Raw genomic sequence first — 22866 nt, forward strand, 5'->3', positions numbered from 1 at the left:
AATGTAGCTCAAAGATTCAATGCAACATTGATGACAGTCTTGATTGTTACAATGAGATCTACAAGGAGAAGAGGAGGAGGAGCACTAAGCAGTCAACGCTGGATTCTTTTTTTCGTCGCTGGAAAGCAGCAGCATCTTCACAACAGCCTGCAAGCAAGGAGGAGCAAACAGTAGTCGAGGAACCCCAGTCAGAGCGGGAAGAGGAGGCACTCGCCCTCCTCCTCCGCTCCACTACCCACCACACACTCACTCCACCAGTGAGTACAATACAAAATGGGTAAATTTTTACTTTAGGACATGAGTCCCTAGGGGTTGACCAATGTTTTTCTAGTGTATTTTAGTGTGTTTTAAATTAATCTGACCTTCATTTTTGGCAGAAATTACTAGTTTTGCCCCCCCCCCCCCACAATAATGGGGGAGAGCCTAGGAAATCAAAGTTTTTGGGTGGGGGAGAAAACAAAAACGAGTCATCTGACCTAACAAAACCTAACCTGACCCCTAGCATGGGGCTCTGCCTCCAGTAGGCCGAGCTTAAACTAACCTAAATATTTCAGTAGTTAAAAACTCTGGGATACGTAAGAATTGGATAGAATAATCGTTTTTCTCGTAAAACTCGGCAATAAGCTTAAAATAATCGTAGCAGCACAAACGACAACCAACCTCCACCACGGCCATTGTGAAACTGGTCAATGAAATTAAAATCATACCCAGGCTGCTTCTTTGAAAAAATCCCAAATGTGATTGGTTGAAAAAAATTTGCGTGATATCGATACCTCATTGGTCACTACTGGATGCCGTCAGTCAACACTGCGCATGCGTGATGCACAGATAACATCTCCTTTCGGTAGTTTATAACTTTCGGGGGCGCTATGTCCGAAAGTAAAATAATACCACAAAAATAATTTAGTTTTATATATACTGGGGAACGTAACTCCTATATTTTATCTACTGTACAGTGTTTCTTTTGGGGGAAAATTGATTCCATTAACGTTGCGGTTTTCAGGAACAGAACCACGACTGCCTTCGGGACTGTGGCATCTCTGAATGGCCTCAACCAATGCTGTTCTTGATCAGTCGGGTTGTGTAACGACTGAGAATATGGCCCTAAGACTCCTGGAGAATGAACAAGGATGCTGACAAAGTCTCTTATGCATTATTAATAAACCATAAATCTAATTACTGAACTTTCTATGTATTCTTAACTATAAATTTACCAGAATTACAGTTGTCTTTTGTTGGTGTGACAGTCAGCAAAGAGATGATACAGTGGTGTATGTTCATCGAAGGAAGTGAAAACACAATGTCAGAGATCAAATACTGCTTGTTACTCATCTACTGCCTGAGGAGGTTTGAAGCATGAGGTGGGTTTCCAAAGTTTGGCTTCCTAACAGTGCTTGAATTCTACACTAAAGCCAGTTCAAACCATTTGTTCAACCTGCATCAGCACAGGTGACTAAAGACGTCAACCTTACCACTATCATATTAGTTAGGTAGAGTGGTTCACAAACTTTTTAACATGACGCCCCTTGCTTTTTGTGAAGTCCTCAGCCGCCCCCCCCCCCTTATATTTTTGTATGTAAAATCTACACAGATTCAATTTTTTTTATTAATTATATTGTATTGTTGAGGGAGGATCGGTGGCTGGTAGTGTTGTGAAAGATATGAGTAGTGTGTGAGTCAGTATGGTATCCCTGACATGTACAGTACAAGACGCATAAGGAGAGAGAGATGTAATGATAGAAAACGGATAGAGGTGACTGCTATACCCTGTACTTTGGTTTTGCACAGATGTGTGGAAGATTCAAACGGAGAGAGAGTTACTTCCGAAAGTGTTTCTTCGCGCTCCCCTGTACCCACCTCACGCCCCCCAGTTTGGGAACCACTGGTTTAGTACAATACTTCAGAGTAAATGATACTCTCACAGGTCATGTCTGATATCCCATACTATCCACACACATTAAACATTATGGTGTAGTATGTCATAACCTTTCTGAAAACAAATAATGCTTCAAAATAATCATAAATAAGATATGTTTCTTAATACTAAATAAATAATGAGTATTCTAACAAGTTACAGGTGACATTACATCATGAAATGAGTGACTTGTTATTCTAAGGAAATAGTCATAAATTATATGACTTTCCATTTAAAGTATAACTATTGTATATATTTCAGTAAACACAATGTAGAAACTGGAAACCAAAGTTAGACTTGACAACGTCTTATTTCTAACAGATGGTATGCAGCAATATAAACCCCCAGAAACAGAACTTAACTATGAGGTTAACTGAATCATAATACAGGTATCCCCCTATTTACGATGGGGTTACGTTCCTGAAAAACTCATCGCAAGTTGAAATATCACAAATTAGGATCCTTATTACATGGGGTTCAAGGGATACGGTCCCAGCCAGTTCAACACTCACATCCACAGGTATCACCAAAAATATAATTCCTACAATAATAATAGACATAAAAAACAATTAAACAACACTCATCACATTATTAAGAACAAGCCTGGTTGTCATCACATGTTCCCTTCAAGGCTAAGGGGATGCTTGAAGGAGATGTCACTCTGACTCCCACACAGCTCCACAATGTCAAGCTTTACCTCCATTTACACAGTTTCCCTGGGTGCCTTGGCCTTCCCACACATATTCAAAGTTACACTGCTCACTTCACAGTCACAAACCAGAGCAAAAGCACTTGTCACAAAATCAGAGCAAACGATAACATAAGAACAAAGATAGCGGCCAGCACTGCTTACATCACGTTGACAATAACAGAGGCAAAGCACTTTACAGTTACAAAAAACATAGCAAAAGTCCCTTTACAGTCACCAAAACAAAGTACAATATGAACGCTAGTGATATCCCCTCACTTTAAGGTAAAATAAAAAAAACACCAATGATAAGTAAAAACACCGATACTGTACTGACCGATAATTGTTGAACTACACGATTACGGGCATGTGCAATCAGCATGGAACAAAGTTTGAGATTGTAGTGCATCGGGTGGCCACGTGTGGGTAGACCGCAGCTGACAAGTGCAGCGAGAGATGCATTCCATATTCAGCTTGTCAGTGATTTTGGCTGGACAATGACTATCATTCATGTGATTTTTTTTTAAATGTAAATAGGGGTGGCCTTAGTACATCACCATCATTTAAGCGAAATATTGTAGAACCGAATATCGTAAATCGGGGAATACCTGTACAGTATTCTAAAAATATTGGTGATATCATATGGTGCGTATATGAAGAACCTCATCAAGTTTCCACAGACCATATCAGCTATTTTCATAAAAAGTTCTTACCCTTGAAGCATCGCAACCTAAGATTTGCAAACAAAATGAAAATGCAAGTTATGATCAAAACAGCAGCAAAGAAGAAAAATATACAGGTATTGTACCTAGTTTCTGGGAATCTCTCCCCAAAGAGTTCTGGAAGGTGCTGGTCTCGATTACTAAGTGCTGCTGTGGATGTCTGGTTTATTGTAATGTGTTGGTCAGAATGGCCTGAATCTGGAATTGAGGGAAAAGTATAAAAATCATATTTGTGCAAATTTTACTTTGTATGTAAGCTGAGAATGTAGAAAATGTATGTATTGAGTGTTGAAACTTGTACTTTCTTAAATTTTCTTGTGCCTTTATATTAACCTAATCCTTTTCTTGAAGGCTGCTTCCACTGATCTATCCCAGGCACAAGAGAGTGGAGGAAAAATAATAAATACACAGAGTAACATCGCAACACAAATTATGTGGAATATAATCACAACAAGACAACATGATCACACTCTAACTTCTTCGCCAATACTGTTCCAATGCTTTCCTCTTTCCCCCTTTGTCTTTACTTCACATACCCATGACTTGTCACTTACCAAAAATGGTTAATATAAATGTGTACGTATATGACATCACTCTGTCATTTACTGTTATGTTAGATATGACTAGCGACCCTGTACACCACCTAAATATCATCTTGCACTCAAATTCTCACTTCTACTATAAACTGGGAAACACTAACTTTATAACAGCTCTTGTTTCTATAACTTAAAACTGACCATCTCTCAGAACCACGAGAACTTCAAGCTATCACATTATATAATGCTAAACATAAATCACAGCCCATCTTAGAACAAATTATTCTCCAAGAGCTGTTTTTATAGGGGGGTGGGATAAATTTTGTTCTTACCTTTATTACTGTATAGTACAATCCTGTCCTATACAGGCAATGTACAATTGGCTCCACTCCAGACTTTACCACTTAGCATTGCCAATCCTCTCTCTCCTTCAGATCTGATCCCCAAACACTGAACTCTGAATTTGAAGCATTCACCTAGTGAGTAGGAGGGAGACGGGAGGGGTGTGTCTTTTTGTGGGGGGAGACAAGGTACCAGGGGTGAGAAGGGAAAGTGTACAGTATCTCAGTTGGGAAGATTACAATGCAGATTAATTCTTTGACAATACCGACGGGTCTCCTCAGCCGAGTGTAATCATCTAACGCTAGCCAGATGAAAGTACAGGTTGACAACCCTTTTCCGAAATTCCGAAAGCCGAAAAGCTCTAAAAACCGAAAGTTTTTTATGGGGCTTTTTTTCTTTTTAAAACAGGGATTAGCCCACCCAGGCATAAATCACTGACTCACATCAGGGCCTGGTGGGCGAAAATGTAATAGTAATAATAATTATAATAATAATAATTATTCATAGTAAATAAAATTTGTAATTAAAATACTGTACGGGGTACACCAAAATAAAATAATAATGATAACAATAATAATAATAGTAATAATAAAATACAATAATAAAATTAATAATAATAATAATAACAATAATACTGTAATAAAATAATAATAATAATAAAGAAATACAAGAATGAAAAAAAGATCAAAAGTGAGAAATGCGACCTAGACCTATGAATTATTATTACAGTATTATTATCATTATTATTATAATATTTTTGCCCCCCACCCCAGGGGTGATGTTGATCTATGCTCAGGTGGGCTTATAAAAAAAAAAAAAAAAAAAAAAACCTAACCATTCTGACAACCGAAAAATTCCGAAATCCAAAATGCCTCTGGCCCCAAGGATTTCGGATAAGGGATTGTCAACCTGTACTTAAGTTACAATAGGATGAGTTCATGTTCTAAGTAAGGTGTTCCTTTGTAAAAAGGAACATTTAGGAGCAAATGGAATATGGATATGTTTGAATCTGTATCTTGTAGAAGCAGTAAAGTTTTGTCTAATCCCTGACTATGAGATGGAACTTCCCCGGCTGAATAAAGTCGTGTGCAGGTATCCAGAATGAAATAGATAAAGATACATTGTACTGAAGGGATTAATTAGCAATCAGAACAACCAGGAAGTGGGCACCACATAGTAGTGGGCACCACATAGTAGTGGGCACCACATAGTTCAGTTGTGCCAAACAGTAAAAGGTAAAAAAACAAAAGACATTATTATTATGAAATACTGTATGCAATTTATGATACAAAGTGATATTACTGTTACTTAAAGGTGTTAAATAATTAAATTTCTTGGTAGTGCACTCAATGTGACAGCAGCCCTGGACATTGTTGGTGGTGGAACCCTCAACCCCCCACTCCCCCTACTCTAGGTTTCTGTTACTCAAACCATTGCAGACAATTTACACAGTAGAATAATGTTGTGCTCTCTCATTTCCACGAGGCAATTATGATTTTTATTTAAGCTAAAATGAGTCCGCCCAAGCGCAATTATAAAAATAATACAAATACAGTAATATCTCTGTTAGCCGGAATCCCTCAAACCCGGAACTTTCCGATAGCTGGAAGAGAAATTTTCTCAAAAAATTGTTCCCAAAGCCGGAATTTTACAGAAAATTCCGACTTTAGGAACGTTTTCCGAAGGGCACACTTCCCAGAAAATTCTGAGAAAATTTTCAAGATACCCGAAAAGTTCCGGGGATGGGGGAATTTTTTCCAGGTTTGAGAGATGAAAATCAGGCGCATTTTCTGGAAATTCCAAGACAAATTTTCCGTTACCCGGAAAATTCCGAGGATGAGGGATATTTTTCCAGGTTCGAGAGATGACGTAATGGACAATTTCTGGAACTTCCGAGAACATTTTACGTTACCCGGAAAATTCCGGGAATGAGGGATTTTTTTTACGGCTTTGAGAGAGTCGTCTCATTACCCGGAAATCTCTCATTCCCGGAAATGCTCTGCACCAATTGTTCCGGCTACCGGGGATACCACTGTACAAGTGATGCTCAGTATTTCGAGCACCAGGGTGAGGCAGTTATTAGTCTTAGCTACTTCACACTATTAGGTGTTAGTTAGAATAAATGTCATTTTCCACACATTTTGGGTGTTTTAATTGTTGCACCTTATGCTACTACTCAACTGTATGTATATTATGGCAGAAAGAAGAAGCATAATGTAGGATGTTTGGGCCATGGGCCACGACCCCTGGACGTTCTGGCTATGAACCACAACCCCCAAACATTTGATTCATGGGTCAAAATAACAATATAATACCTAACCTAACCTGCAGGCTCTTGACCGGAAGGTTCTTGGGGGTATTGAAGGGATTATAATTTACAGTCAAGAAATTTTTGGTCCATGGCCCAAACGTTCACCCTACATACAGCTCGTGGCCCAAACGTTCACCCTACATACAGCTCGTGGCCCAAACGTTCACCCTACATACAGCTCGTGGCCCAAACGTCCACCCCGTTCACCCTACATACAGCTCGTGGCCCAAACGTTCACCCTACATACAGCTCGTGGTTTAGGCCCAAACGTTCACCCTACATACAGTTCCGAGGCCCAAAACGTCCACTCCTACATACAGCCTGTGCTCAAACAAACCACCCCTACATACAGCTCGTGGCCCAAATGTTCACCCTACATACAGCTTGTGGCCCAAACGTTCACCCTACATACAGCTCGTGGCCCAAACGTCCGAATACCATTCTGGCGTTAGTCTATCTATGCCACATAGTAACCAGATAAAGGATTATTATCAAAAAAATAAAATTTTACCTCATATGCTCATGACATCAAGCAGACAAAAATATGTATTGCTCACTTCCTGATTACTTTGATTGCTAATTAATCTCTTCAGTACAATGTCTTTTTATCTATTTTATTCTGGGGAAGTTCCATCTCATAGTCAATTGGATAAAACAAAATTTCACTGCTTCTACAAGATATATATCCAAACATATCCATAATGCCAACTTTTGCAAAGGAACACCTTACTTAGAACATGAATCCATCCGCCTCTCATACTATCGTAACTTCAGTATTTTCAACTGATTAGTGCTAGACAATTACTTCATCAGAGGAAACCTCGTCAGTACTGTATTGTCAAAATGTTATCCTGTATTGTAATCTGTTCCTAATGATATACATTCTCCATCCTCATCCCTCTACTAGAACCTAGTCTCCTCCCCACAGAATCACACACAGTTGTAAAGTAATGAAATAATTTTGCTTGAGTAATGTACTCGAGTATCATTTTTGGGTTTCTTCTTTTTAAAAATACAAAAAAAAAAATTTTACTTTTACTTTAGTATGGTTTTCTAATAATTTTACTCCAATAAAATTGAAAAAAAAAAAGTTACTCGTTACATGGACCAAACAAACAAACAAAGAGTTTTAATGTCTGTGACAAATTAATAATATTTTTATTAATTAATTAATTAATAATTAACCACAATAAAAGAGTTGTGTGGGGGGAGCCACGAAGGGTAAGGTGTGGGGAGATACCAAGTGGTCACATACCTAGAGGTCTCGTGAGGTGAGGTTAAGGCAGTGGCCAGGACAGCGGACTTTCCCTTTGATCTTCTTGTGTCCATTAGAACCTTGACCACCCACCTCACCTAGCCTACCCTCTTATTCCCCCTCCCCCATCAATCTCCTCTCTTCTCTTTGCATATACCTGTACCTAAGATTAATTTAAATGAGGTTCAGAATCTAAAATGCTTTACATTATTCCATCTTAGATATAAAGCAGGTATCTATATAAATATGTGTGAAACTGAGTGTATTTAAAATTCTGCTTAAATAAATAACTAAGTACCACTAAGTACCCCTCGCCAGCACCCGCTAGATGTTACGTGGTGCAAAAAATTCAGCCACTCATCAATTAGAAGGGACAGTTCACAGGGAGTCTTCGTCAGACTCAGTCACTATGGAGGCAACAATCATCCACAAACTCCTCAACTGAAAGAGCTTGATAGCTACTTGGCATGCCCAGGGGATGGAATGGAGCTACTGAGGTCTTTCCCGACATTATGTGACTTATCTCTCAAGCTTAACACCCCACAACCTGCATCTGGTGCTTGTGAGCATCTATTTAGTCAAGCTGGGCTTATTATTCAATATTTAATTAATTCATTACACCCCAGGGGGCTCCAAATCTGGTCACAAGACCATGCGGTCAGACAGTAATACATTGGTAATCGTGTCTCGCCAGGCACTCTATGAATTGTGATATGGGGACAATATTGATATGATTTAAATAGGAGTAAGCACCCACCAAAGCATGGGTAGCATACCAGAATTAAATCGAACTTATTACCAATACAGTGATATCTCCGTTAGCTGGAACAATTGGTGCAGAGCACTTCCAGGAATGAGAGATTTCCGGGTAACGAGACGACTCTTTCAAAGCCAAGAAAAAATCCCTCATCCTCAGAATTTTCTGAGTAACAGAAAAATGTTCTTGGAAGTTCCAGAAAATGACCATTAGTACATCATCTCTCAAACCCGAAAAAATATCACCCATCCCCGGAATTTTCCTGGTACAGTCAGTTCTGCTATAACACGTGTTTTGTCAACGCGAATTGGCTATAATGCGATTGATGAATAGAAGAACAATATTTACAAAACGCAAACGCGTGTTGGCTGTAATGCGATTCCACTCGAACGTTTTAAGTGTACTGTACTGTCGCTTGGCGTGGGGTTATGCAGTGTTTACAGTTCATGTTTGACATCACAGGTTCAATTGATTCATGTGTTTTGTTTGTGAAATGTTATTTGATAGGGACTCTATAAATTTCATCCTTTTTTTTGCAAATTTAGCTGTTCCCATAAATACTGTATGAAAAAAATTAATAAAAATAATGTTTCGCAGTGCGGACTAATTAGCGTTTTACACCCGCGCTCTCTGTTTACATCCCGCGATCAGTTTAAACACGTGGGTTGTTCTGAAGCGTCCTCAGTGATTTTTGCTTGCTATTTCTCCAATTTTGTGGTATTAACTGTGAATATGGAAAAGAAGAATATCTCCAAGAAGCGTTCTGGTGATCGCATTCCCGGTGGTGATCGTAAAAGAAAGGCTATAACACTTGAAGAGAAGCTTGATGTTATCAACCTCAAAATCACCCTTCTCCCCCCACCAAGTTACATTCATATTTTTTCAAGGTAAAGTGTTACATTTACTGTATGATTTCATTATTAGATATGAATGTAACATTTATTTAGACTGTGCTATCCTTTGTGTTAGGCTAACTACTAAATTTTTTTCAATTTCGAGCAATCTGCACCTAACCCTATTTTCTCCATAAGCCCTGTTATTTCCATTGCGCGAATTTCTACAACGCGAGGTTTTACAAGAACACAACTATCGTGTTATAGCAGAACTGACTGTACCAGAAATTTTTTATCTAAATTTCTGGAAAATGTGCCTCATTTTCATCTCTCGAACCCAGAAAAAACTCCCCCATCCCCGGAATTTTCCAGGTAGCAGGAAAATTTTCTATGAATTTTCCAGAAAATCGTTCCCAAAGCCGGAACTTTCTGGAAAATTCCGGCTTTGGGAGCAATTTTCAGAGAAAATTTCAATTCCGGCTATTGGAGAGTTCCGGGTTTGAGGGATTCCGGCTAACAGAGATATTACCGTAAGTAGGTGGTGACATGGTGGTTAGTGACTCATCCTGTGGTAGGAAGTCCCTGACAGTGGGACAGTCAAGGCAATAATGTTGAAGGGTGTTAGTGTTGGGACAATTACAGAGTTTACAGGAAGAGAAGTGTGGGTCATCCCCCACCTCAGATACTTGCCAGATAGGTCTGTACCCTAACCTAATGTGAGCAGAGACAACATTATGTCTGCGGACCTTTAGTTCACATCGGCAATACCTGTACTAGTATGAATAAGAAACAAAGTGATCATTGTGTTGGATGGATATATGTTAAGCCCGTTCACCATCCCTGCAATGGATTGTAAGAAGAGTGGCTGAAGGTGCTCTCTTTCGGTAGGTCATGCTGGGCTTATATTTAGGCCTAAGAGATCTGGATTGGACAGCCATAATTTTTAGAATCAGTTATTGATTAATCCTAATAGAAAGATTTGCAAATAAACATGTGTAATGTTGTGTCTTTTATTTTGATCTTTATTTAACTATTTTTTTATATATAATTTACTGTGGATTTATTTTAATATTTGATACAAATAATAATTTTGTTGTTACTTTTTACTTTCAGTACTTGAGTACTTTAAGAATAAGATACCTTTTTACTACTATTTGAGTACTTTGAAATTTGGATACTTTTACTTCTACTTGAGTAACATTTTGCCAATGTAACAATACTTTTATTTAAGCAACAAAGTCTAGAATTTTTTACAACTCTGGAAACACAACTATCCTCTGCTCTCTCTCTCTCCTGCTCACTAGCAAATGCTTCAAATTCACACTTCTGAGTTTGGGGGTTCAGATGTCAGGGAAAGAGACGACTGGCAATGCTAAGTGGTAAAGTCAGGAGTGGAGCCAACTGTACATACAGTTCTTCCAACTTTGAGGGAGAGGGGGAGCAGGAGGGGTGTTTCCCAATATTCCTCAAACCTTCTGACAAAATCTAACCTATATGCCAAGAGCCATAACCATACTACTTCCAAGCTAACCTGGCCTGTAAGCTGATTGGTTCATAGAAAATGTTTTTGTAGCTGTCCATATATTCAAACTAAATGTGTTCACAATTGGTAAGCAGACCTCAGGTCGCGACACAAATCAGGGTCGTGTGGTGTCCTCAGTAGGGTTGCGAGGGGCCCTCAGACAATTTAAAAAATATAGTACCTATCATAAAGTCATAAACAAATTTTTGCTTAACATTCAAGCTACAGTATAGTCTCGTTTTACCGGTCAATTAAACCCATGGAGGTCCGCGTATAACTCGAAACGCGTAAACGAAATAACAGAACATATGGGATTAATTGAAATACATAGAGACTGGGCCGACCGCCAGACTACCCTTTTTCCGACACAATACGTACATTGCAGTAAAAATAACATCTTAATTTTATGATGGTATGCACACACAATTGATATTTAAGAGAAATATCAATAATATTAGGTTTTTTAACACTTACATTAGTAGAAGAGATGGCTGGGCACACGGGGATGGGGGGTTGGTTCCGAGGCAGAGGGCAGATTAATGGCCCTCACCTGTATCACTTGTATCAATTGTATCACTATCCAACACAGAGGCTAGCGGGGCCTCCTTGTCAAACCCCTCAAAGTCTATATCCTCACTATCACTATCACTGACTTGGGCTGGCTGTGGTGGGTGGCGGGCACGAGGGAGTATACGCGGAGACGGGAGACAATGGGACTGACGCAGTCAAGGTCATCAACTTATCGCCCCTGGTGGCAGGGCAAGCAAAGTTAAATAGACCAATCACAGCTCGCGGCGGAGGGGGTGCGTGGGTGGTAAGGATACGTGGCCCAATCACAGTCCGAAACGTCATCTGACGTCAGCGGTGACGTAAGAGCGACCTAGCGCGCAACTTGTCCGCGCCGCTTCCCGCGTAAATTCAGGAATGTACAGCATAACTAATAATTGGCGCGTCTGGACAGGTGCCGCGTAAATGACCAACCTCGTATAAAAAATCCGAGTAAACCGAGATTATACTGTATATAATATATTATATGCCTGAGGGTCACGACACAGTATTGTTGGGAAATTTAGGGTCGCAGCCAAAAAAGGTTGGGAACCACTGATTCTAAAATAATGTTAAATTTCTGGACTATCAAAATGCAAATAATTTCAAGGCATTAGCACTTCAGAGAGCATGATATAAAAAATTTAATATTTATCATAAAAGGTTGATGTACAGTAAATACACGCTTATACATGCGCAGTCCAGGGGGAGGCAAAAAGCTCAGGGGAACCAATCAGCTACAGGGGGATTATTTGAAGCTACAGAAGAGGGGCGTGGCTTACGGGCCAGGTTAGCGTGGAAATTCTATAGTAAGTACCACATGAATCTACTACTAACAGCAGTGACAGTACAGTATACAGTATAGTAGAGATGACACAGGTACAGATTAAATACACAGTGTGTTCACAGAAAATGTATAAAGTTTTTATACTTTTATAAACACAGATAGCTACTGTGCAGGCACATCTAATCATCTGGTAATTCAGAAGCAAAGTTAGAGGCCGACTTGCAGCAAATGATATTTTGTAGATTACAATTTAACATCTTTATTAAAACTATTGGCATCAGATGGTAGAAAACCCAAGTGAGAAAAGCACTGTAGTACCTTGTATAATGGCAGTATCCCATTATAGCCCAGTACTGTATGTTGCCACTTAACAAATATTATGTCATTCAATCTCTATGACTAGCCCTGACAATTCTTTATCTTCTACCTTTACTATAAAACTAAACAATATTTGGAACTTTTTTCTGCTGAAGACTGTAGCATGTTATCAGCTTTACTGAAAACTTACCATTGTCATCTTTGTTGTCTTTGTCTTCGCTGGTCAACATTCCGACAAGTGCATTTACAGTTTCAGATAATTCCAGTCCATTTGCCAAATCAAAATCTTCTGTTTCTTCTTTGATGTTTACTTCTACAGCAGGGTGCTCTTCCTCGTCCATTTCTGTATCTGCCACAACTTCTTTTTCCATTTTTATTTTTAAAAGTTCCTGCAATAATATTTCAATAAGAGTTATGTGCAAAAGTATCATAAAATGCATGTACATATACAGCACTATACTGTACTGTACTGTCCATAATGAAGTGTAGTACAATACAGGCAGTCCTCTCTATAGCTACAAAAAGGATACATTCTGAAGATGTGGGAAAAAGAAATTTAAAGAGATTTTCCCATTGACACTTATAAACGAAGGATGCATTCCTGGGAGCTGATTTTAAAAAACCCAATGCAACCAAAACTAACCAAACTGAATACAAAAGAAGTAATATCTCAATTAACCTGTTCAATGCTCTCAATACTTTAAGACGTTGTTTTGGCTACTGCCAGATGATTTTATTCAGCTTAGAGAAGACTTCCAGCATCTTTTTTGTCTGTTTTAACTGTGCCTTCCCTTTCCTGAAGCGAGGATGTGTGTGAAAATTGTAATTAATCTTTTCCAGACATTAATAAATTAATGCATTACTGTATATGCAATAGATATTTTTGTGAAGCACGGCATTCTTAGAAAAACTGCAACCTGTGGGCAATGCAATAGACCCTGTGCCTACAGGCAAGAGATAGACAGTTAAAATTGTTAAGATATTTATGGTTAAGTTAAGTTTGATTAGGTTAGGTTACATGACTTGCACACCTAAACTACTGTAGCTATCTACCATACTGTAGGAGATTTCACCATAAAATGTAAACAATTTCTTACTTCATTTAATAACATATTTACATTTTTTTATGCATTTCATCTGCACAGAGGACTCCAAAATCCACCTGCCATGTCTGGTACATTCGTTGTTTATCTCGGAATCGTTGCATTTTCATACTTTTATTCAGAATATTAAACTAGCTACAATATAACAGTACTGTAGTAGCCATTTTAGGTTAGGTCTGAGTAAGTTAGGTTCATTTTATGAACCATAAAATATTGATGAACCCTTTTGGCAACTCCTGACAACTGCTAACACTCATGAGGTACCAGATTCTATAATTTATGATTCATAAAATGAGCCAAACTATCCTACCAAACCAAACTTAACCTAACATAAAATACTGAGTAATCAAACAGAAACAAATTTAAAAGTATTATTAAGGTCCATTGTGCATGCAATCGATCACCGAGATGAAAACAATAAAACGTCAGATGACCGGTTTACGGCACCACATCCGTTAATTGAAGCAAAAAGAAATTGTAAAATTTATATCTTGCAAAAAGTATTAATCGTTTATATTTCATCAATTTCGTGAAGTAAGAAATTTTTACAGTCGATGGTAAAGTGTCCTACAGTAGGAAGTGAAGGTGCACTACTCATCTACACTGTAACCTGGTTAGGTCTACAATAGTTAGGTTTGATTAGGTTTGGTTAAGTCTAATTAGGTTTGGTTTGGTCTGATTAGGTTTGGTTTAGTTAGGTCTAATTAGGTTAGGCTTAGTTAGGTTTGTATTTTTGAAACCGCCATTTTCCGGTTAGTTTTTCTACTGAGGCATTTGCCCAAGAAATTAAGGTTAAAATGAACAAAACAGTTTTACATCAGAAAAATACAAAATTATCATAAAATACAAATGGGCTTTATTCAAATACAGTACAGGCAGTCCTTGGGTTACATACGAGTTCCTTTCCTACAGAAAAATGTTTAAAATCCCACTATATCATAGCCTAAGTCCTTATATACATTCAAAATACAGCAAATGAAATTATTGAAGTAAAAAAAAAAAAAAATATCATCATGTAAATAAAATACTGTAAATTTAAAGTTTTACTTTAAGGGACCTCATTTGTATCAACAGATGTTTATAAGTCTGACATACATAACCCCAGGACCTCCTGTATTCACCAAGGTGTTTTCTATAGCGAACTTAAGCTATTGTACAACATGCCCGGATAATTCGCAGATTTTTATTTCGCGGTCCTCTATTATTCGTGGATGACACCCTGGATATACCCAAGAATGTCTGCGGGTAGTTTTAAAGTTGCCGTCAATTTCGCGGCCAGTACGGAGAGCACGCGAGTTTCATGATGTCCCGCAAGGTGTCTCTCTTGTCTTGGGAGGCTGGCCCACGCGATTTGCGCCTCAGTCCGGGATAAACACTTTTCCGTCTCGCTTGTGTGTTACTTTGCTCTCTTAACAACTGTGCTGCTCGTGCTTGTGATGGCTCCCAAACACCCTCAACCATCTTCATCTAGCTGTGGGAAAGCGCTCAAATAAGTGAAGAGAGAAAAGAGGGTCGTGTATTTCTCCCATACGTATGCCTGGCTTCACCTGGCAACGGGAGCAGGTGAAAGGAGTGACTGCCAGTCAGCTTGACGTCTGCAGTTGTATTTCTCCTCCTCTCCCTGCCATATTTCACTGGATTTACTGTTATTAATAGTTATTACTGAAAGAATAGTGCTTAATAGTGATTAATCATGTCATTGTAGCTAGGTTAGCTCATTGTAACCACCAGGCAACTGGGCCAAGCTGTGATGTGTTATATTTTTTTTCAACTCGCATTTTTGGATAGATATACGTAACCTTCTTCATTTATTTTTACTCATTTACATGCACACTGTGAAAAAGTATACAGTATTACACCACAATTACTGACATCCTTCATGTTGGCTTGGCTAGACGGCTACGAAAGAAATAATGTAAGTTTGATTTACGCGTTGCTGGCACCGTATGACAACTCAACCAACTCAACTTTAATAACAAAGGACGGAGTTGATTTGAGGGTAGACTCGCATTTTTTCTACATTACCGGTACATTTTCTTGTCGTGTTTCTTATTATTTGAGAGGACTTCCCCATTACTACTTATTTGTATGCATTTTAATAATAATAATAATAATTAATGGTTTATTAAACGAGCATGGCAGCAGGAAGGCTGAAAATATACAGTTACATAATTGGGGAATGGATCACTTGATTGACAAATAATATAAGTGATACAAATGTGATATATAATAATGAAGTGGGGAGAAGTTTATACTCTCAGGCATTTCAAGTAACAGTGCAAAAAGGTAAGATTGGCTGGGAGTGAATAAATACACTTTTTGATTATGAGTTGTTGTTAATTTTTATAATGGTTGGGACTGGACTGTTCTTATAGTCAGAGAGTGAGTGTGTGTGTGTGTGTGTGTGTGTGTGTGTGTGTGTGTGTGTGTGAGTGTGTGTGTGTTTACACACACATATACAATACTGTACAGGTAAAAGAAATAACTGTCCTAAGAGCAAACACATAAAGGGAATATAGATTTCTTTGCACACAAGTAAAAATGTAACCCCCCCCCCCTCCCTCCGGTCAGCTAATGTTATTTGAGGCCATTTTGAGAACCTAACCCTTGCAAATTTGAAGGGCATGCTGTGTATACAGTATATATATAAACTGTATATACACTTACTCCTCGATTTACAACATACTCGACCTACGACCACCCGGACATACGATTGCCTCAGTCATACCAAAATTTTGTCAAATTACGTATTTTCGAATCCTAACGTTAGTGATTGCGCTGTGTACTGACAAAAAAATTTTTTGTAATTCACTTTAAAATGGTTGGCAAGCTTAAAAGTGAGAGTTTTGTGGTGCTGAGAAGAAAAAGAGACACCCATTTTAGATTTTCTATGTACTGTAGTTAGATTCCAATCCCATATTATAGGTTTGGATACATTTCCAATTTCTTTGGAGTATAGCTGGATTCTAAGTGAACTGTATGTTTGTATACTTATTGTTCTTTTCCAGGAAGAGAGACAAGCTAGCCATCTTGTGGAGGATGCAGACTGTCTCCAAGCGTTCATCTGTCAACATGGACTAGTTGGCAGGACGCTAAGTGTTCAAAATGGAAGAAGTATAGGAACATACAGTTCACTCAGAAACCAATTATATTCCAAACAATTTGGAAATGTATCCAAACCTATAATATGAGATTTGAATCTAACTACTGTACATGATTCTCATCATTTATACATAGAATGAGCTTAACAATCTAATGCAACAAAAGATAAAAAAATAAATAAATAAAGGGATTTGCACAAACATTATATAAAGGAATCAGGAAAGTGAAGCATAAAACATGAAAGAGAAGACAATCAAGCCAATATTATGGTAAGAAAACCCCTACGGTAATGTGAGGTTCCATCATTTATTTTTAAGCTACCCGGTAACAAAGACAGGATTCAAAATTTATTAGTTTAACTCCAAAGGTAAATATCGGCAAAATATTTATGGAAAATAATTTATTTTTTCACGTACAAAGCACAGACACGAAATGACTGTCTTATGATCTTTCATACCCTACCCAGCACAGGTGATTTATGACTGTCGATAGAGAAAACACAACAAAACAAAAAACCCTAAAATTAAGGGTAATACTGATCACTAACCTGCCAACACGTTACTTGTTTCGATGTTTATTTTCTTACTATACTGTATTTTCATTAATGAGTTCTGATATGAAAATAATTTCTTTGGAAAATTATTCATTTGGTAGATAATTAGGCAGTCAATATTTAGAAAATGACACCAGGCAACTGAATATTGAGTCATATACATGGGGAGATAGAGAAAAAATTAATTAAAATAATTTAATCTATTACGTTTCCATCGGAAATTTATAGTTATCGAATAAAAGTAAAAAAAAAAGTAAAGTATAATAATTGGCCAATCAGTGTGAGTGTTGATGTGACATAGTCATGAGTGCCAATCAGTGTGAGTGCTGATGTGATGCAATACTCATGTGCTAATCAGCGTTCGCAGCCAGTTGGAAGATGGTGTCTGTGTGAGATGGAGGTACATTGGCTGGCTGCTGCATTAATCGGTGCACTTTGTACAATGAAGCAGCAGCCGTTGTAATTTTTAGGGTTCACGGTGTTCTTGTTTCATCTGTAAAGTGTCCAAGATGTAATTCAGAGTGTCAATACTGTGTAGATCGCCATGTATGCTACTGTGATATCAGTCAGACACTGATGGCCACTTCCTCATTCAAGTCACATCATTCTATCCTCCAATCAATCAATGGTTAGAGACAGGTGGAAGAAGGTTTAGGGGAAGGATAAAGGGGGTGAAGGAAGGGAGTTGTAGAAGGAGAGGATAGATGCCGTGGCTTAACACAGCTTGCGGGGTAGTGGGGCCGAGCCCTGAATGGTGGAGGCAATTTCACGACCAGACTCGGCAGTGGGAGACTGGTGGCGGCAGGTTGTCTAGTAGTGTTGACTTGACTTTTGTTTCTTCCTTACTTCAGGTCGGCTTGATCTCTTGTGAGTTTCTTGGCTCGATTACTGCTTTCCGATGGGCGGGCTGCTATGGGTCTTGTTCTTCCTTGTGTCCTAGTTGCTAGTAGAAGGTGAAGAAGTCGTAGAACGTGAGGTGTTGGTCTGCAGGGGCAGCTGGTGCAGGGCCAACAAGGGCAGCTGGTACTTGTGTCTTTTCTTGGATCTTCTTTTCTTGTTTTTTCTTCTCTTCTTGATTCTTGGTCTCTTGTTTATTCTTATTGGTCCTATCCTCCCAAATCTCTTACTTAAGGTAGGTTTCTTATACACTAAGGGTTAGGTTAGGTAGGTTATTTTTTTTTTTTTAGGTTTTTACATTGTTTGACCTTTTTCTTTTTTCCCCAATATCTTAACTACTGCTCATTTCCAACGGAAATAAAGCTCATTTTTATATTTAACACGATGATTTACACTAGAAAAATCAATTTTCGGTAAATTTTTACTTTAGGACACGAGTCCCTATGAGTTTACCAATATGTTTTTCCATTGTATTTTGATGTGTTTTAAACAAATCTGACCTTCATTTTTGTCCGAAATTGCTCGTCTCCCCCTCCCCCCCCTCAACAATAATGGGGAAGAGCCTGGGAAATCAGGGTTTTGGGTGTGGGAGAAAACGAAAACGAGTCATCTGACCTAACAAAATGTTTCAGTGTAGTTTAAAACTTTCGGGTGCGCCATGTCCGAAAGTCTTTCTCATAAAACTCAGCAATTAACTTAAAATAATCGTAGGAGCACAAATGACAACCAGCCTCCACCGCGACAATTTTGAGACTGGTCAATGAAATTAAAATACTGTAGTACCCAGGATGCTTCCTTTGAAAAAAATCAAATGTGGCTGGCCGAAAAAAATTTGCGTGATGATAACGATATTGTACATCATTGGTCACGACTGGATGACGTCAGTCAATATTGCGCATGCGTGATGCGTCGATAACACCCCCTCACAGAAGACTGAAAACTATGTAAAATCAATTAAATTCAATTGTGTTACTATTATCCATTTCTGCTTGGTATATATGGGGCTCAAAATGCTCAGAATAGGGAGATTTAAATGTTTCAGTAGTTTATAACTTTCGGGCGAGCTATGTCTGAAAGTAAAATAATACCCAATTTTCAATATTCAGTTGCCTGGTGTCATTTTCTAAATAATGACCAATTAGGCATCTAGGCGTGCATTATTTTGTCTTGGTAGTAATGCAGCGGTGATGTCATGTCCTGTATGTAAACATGCCAATCATACTGACACTCCAATCAACGCCAGTGTATGTCTATGAGCCGCACGATCCAAGTGGCTGCTCTCACATCCACAAAAAATTTAAGATTACACTATATTATAGTAAGTTCTTTCTGTTTAATATGCTAGGGAGGCGGAGCCCCACGGCTAGGAAGTTAGGTAAGGTAAGGTAGGTTTCTTTGGTTAGGTTGGTGAGGTCTTCTAACAACACTTCTGCCACTTGTTTTTCTTAGTAACTAAGGTTAGGTTAGGTTTAATTAAGAAATAATCACTCTTTTAACACAATTACCAAAACTACGAGTGTCCACTATAAAACACAGTGAAATTGCGACGTTCTTTAAATCATTTTCTAAGAAAATTCAGCAGCAGGTCAGTCATCAATAATTACCAATGTTAAAGGAAAAAGTTGTATAATTTTTATTAGTTATTATCATCCAAACAACAATTGAGGAAATATGAACGGATTATATAAACACCTTTGGGTGCTAACCAACTCCTCCACCATAACCAGAAAGTGAAGCATTTCTCCATACACCTCATAAGCAATTGTAACTTACCCCTAAAAGCTCTTGGCCACCTTTGGAATTCAGGACATACTGAGTTATAAGTTTGTGTACTTGATGATATTCTTCTTCACCTCTTTCAAAGGGATTTATTTGCTGTCCTTTACCACAATGTCGGCATGTAACAGATATAGAATTGACTAAACCAAAAACCTTTCTGCATTTTGAATCAAACTGTTTTTCTTGACAATCATCACATTTCATGTTTATTAACCTTTGAACAACAGAATTGTGTATAAACAAGAATTCATCATCAAGAGTATCAATATCTTGACCTGTTGATTTATTCTCAGATGACACAGTTACAGGAGTGAGGACTGACTCACCACTGGCTGGCATGATAGACCTCAACTTTACCTCACTCATCTCCATCTCTATAAAATCACCAATTTCCTTTATTTTTCAGTCATTTCAACTTAACAACTCTTCACCCAATCACCATTAACTATTCGTGTCTTGGTATCATCACAGAAGCGATAGCATATATATTATACATATACATTTACTGTGTATTAATATGGTTTTATAGTTAAGGCTGACATTGGCTGGTCTGACAGCTAGGTGAGGGAGTCAGTGTTTATAGTTCACACGCCAGTCACCTGCTGTAAGGCCTCGTCTGGGACAATAACTTACATCTCAAATAAATACCTAGGAACTTTTTAATATATTTGACTTTATTATGATTCATTTCATATGGTTCTTAGGTCTTCTCGGTTTTATGTTTTTTTTATAGAAATATATTGTTTTATTTCAGTTTTATCCGCACATTTAAACAAAAATAGCATGTGTTTTTTTTTGAGATACGACAAGAAAGTACCGAAAATGACATTTTATGTTTTATTTATGATTTATAAGTTAGGCTAGGTTATATTGTGAGGTATTTTTTGTGACAGTTTGAACTCTAGGAATAATCTCCCTGAGTGACGAAGAAACTGCATTAATTGAGACTGAACGTGAAAATGACCAGTGCGTGACAGAGACGGATCGCCCGGGCGGCCAGCGAGTCGATCAGTGGTGAAGGGGATAAAAGAAAAAAGTAGGTGTGTACGTTGGCAATGAACTGAAGTTCTCGGGCCATTGTGAGAAGAGGGTAAATCAGGCAACTAAATTATTAGGTCTTATTAGAAGGTCGTTCAGATATCTAGACGGTCCGTCCTTCGTAATGATCTTCAAGAGTTTCATAAATGACATGCCTGACGTTGTACACTCCTCCATACAAATGTTTGCCGATGATGGCAAGTTATTTCGGGAAATTAAGAACCAAGCGGACTGTGAAGAGCTGCAGAAGGACCTCTGTGGGCTCCAGGAATGGTCGAAGGAATGGCTGCTGAGATTCAATGTCACGAAGTGTAAGAGGATGCACCTGGGGCGTACCAACGGTAAGGAGGCGTACCATATGTCCCAACGGGATGAAGAAAATGTACTAGTTGAGACTGTGTGTGAGAAGGACCTAGGTGTGTATGTTGACAATGAGCTGAAGTTCTCGGGCCATTGTGAGAAGAAGGTAAATCAGGCAAATAAATTATTGGGTCTTATAAGAAGGTCGTTCAGATATCTAGACGGTCCGTCCCTCGTGACGATCTTCAGAGTGAAGTGCTTCCCCATCTGGAGTACTGTCACCCCATCTGGTCCCCGAGATATGCTAGGGACTGTCAGTTGGTTGAAAATGTTCAAAGGAGGGCCACCAAACTGGTGCCTGCACTTCGGCACCTCAGCTACCCTGAGAGATTGGAGCGCCTGAACTTGCCTAGCTTATACTACAGACGGGCAAGGGGGACCTAGTTGAGGTGTATAAGCATCTCAGGGGGCACTACTCAGTTGAGTGTCCTTACTTGGAGCTGGCGGACGCTCGCCCCACAAGGGGTCACAGCTCAAGATTGAAGAAGCCGCAAGTCCAGAAAACCGTGAGGGCAAACTTTTTCGGAGTGAGGGTTGTAAACTCTTGGAACAATCTACCAGAGAGTGTTGTGACGGCACCGAGTGTGAGCTCTTTCAAGAGAAGACTTGACCAACACTGGAGCGGGTTCAGGTACATTCAGGAGCCGGTGCATGCCCAGTATTTGCCAACAGTGCGTGACAGAGACGTGACCGATCGCCCGGGCGGCTAGCGAGCCGATCTTTTGGTGAAGAATATAAATGAAAAGAGACGTGACCGATCGCCCAAGCGGCTAACAAGCCGATCAGTGGCGAAGAGGATAAAAGTAAAAAGTAAGAGTGAAGTGCTTCCCCATCTGGAGTACTGTCATCCCGTCTGGTCCCCGAGATATATTTGGGACTGTCAGTTGATGGAAAATATCCAGAGGGCCACCAGACTGGTGCCTGCACTACGGCACCTCAGCTACCTTGAGAGAATGGAGCGCAGTAAGTTGCCTAGCTTATATTACCGACAGGCAAGGGGTGACCTAAATGAGGTGTATAAGCATCTCAAAGGGCACTACTCAGTCGAGTGCCCTTACCTGGAGCTGGCGGACGCTCGCTCCACAAGGGGTCTCAGCTCAAGGTTGAAGAAACCGCATCGCCCAAGCGGCTAACGAGCCGATCAATGGTGAAGAGGATAAAAGTAGTGTAAGTTTGTAACAGCTTTGAGCTCATTCACACAAAGCTTGGCGTCACTGGCGCAACCGATACAACAAGTATTATGCTAATAACACTTTCTTGGGTACTGTATTTTGTATGGAGTAAATTCTAGGTGGAAAAAGGTTCTCAGTGGGGTGCAACAAGGCTCTTTCCTTGGACCCATCTTGTTGTGATCTACATAAACGACATATATGAAAGTATATCGAGCCACACTGTCAAGTTTGCGGACGACACTTTTTTTTTTTACTTTTTACTTTTATCCTCTTCACCACTCGTTAGTCGCTTGGTCGATCGGTCTTTTTTCTTTTCTTTTTCTTTTATCC

The 22866-nt window shown here is 39.0% G+C and overlaps 1 protein-coding gene across 1 annotated transcript in view; it reads right to left on the reverse strand.

The window, feature by feature from the left end:
- The window catches only part of LOC121876632, a 39348-nt gene extending 18798 nt beyond the window's left edge, over positions 1–20550 (reverse strand). Inside the window, exons 1-3 of the mRNA XM_042381911.1 lie at positions 19961–20550; positions 12723–12921; positions 3412–3523 (exon numbers count right to left, since the gene is read on the reverse strand). Coding sequence (XP_042237845.1) covers positions 3412–3523; positions 12723–12921; positions 19961–20338 — 689 coding nt within the window. The 5' untranslated portion in view covers positions 20339–20550. The remainder of the gene's footprint in view (positions 1–3411; positions 3524–12722; positions 12922–19960) is intronic.
- Positions 20551–22866: the final 2316 nt, after the last annotated feature.

This window comes from Homarus americanus, unplaced genomic scaffold (genome assembly GCF_018991925.1).
Source record: "Homarus americanus isolate GMGI-L3 unplaced genomic scaffold, GMGI_Hamer_2.0 scaffold28, whole genome shotgun sequence".
In the NCBI taxonomy this organism is placed as follows: domain Eukaryota; kingdom Metazoa; phylum Arthropoda; class Malacostraca; order Decapoda; family Nephropidae; genus Homarus; species Homarus americanus.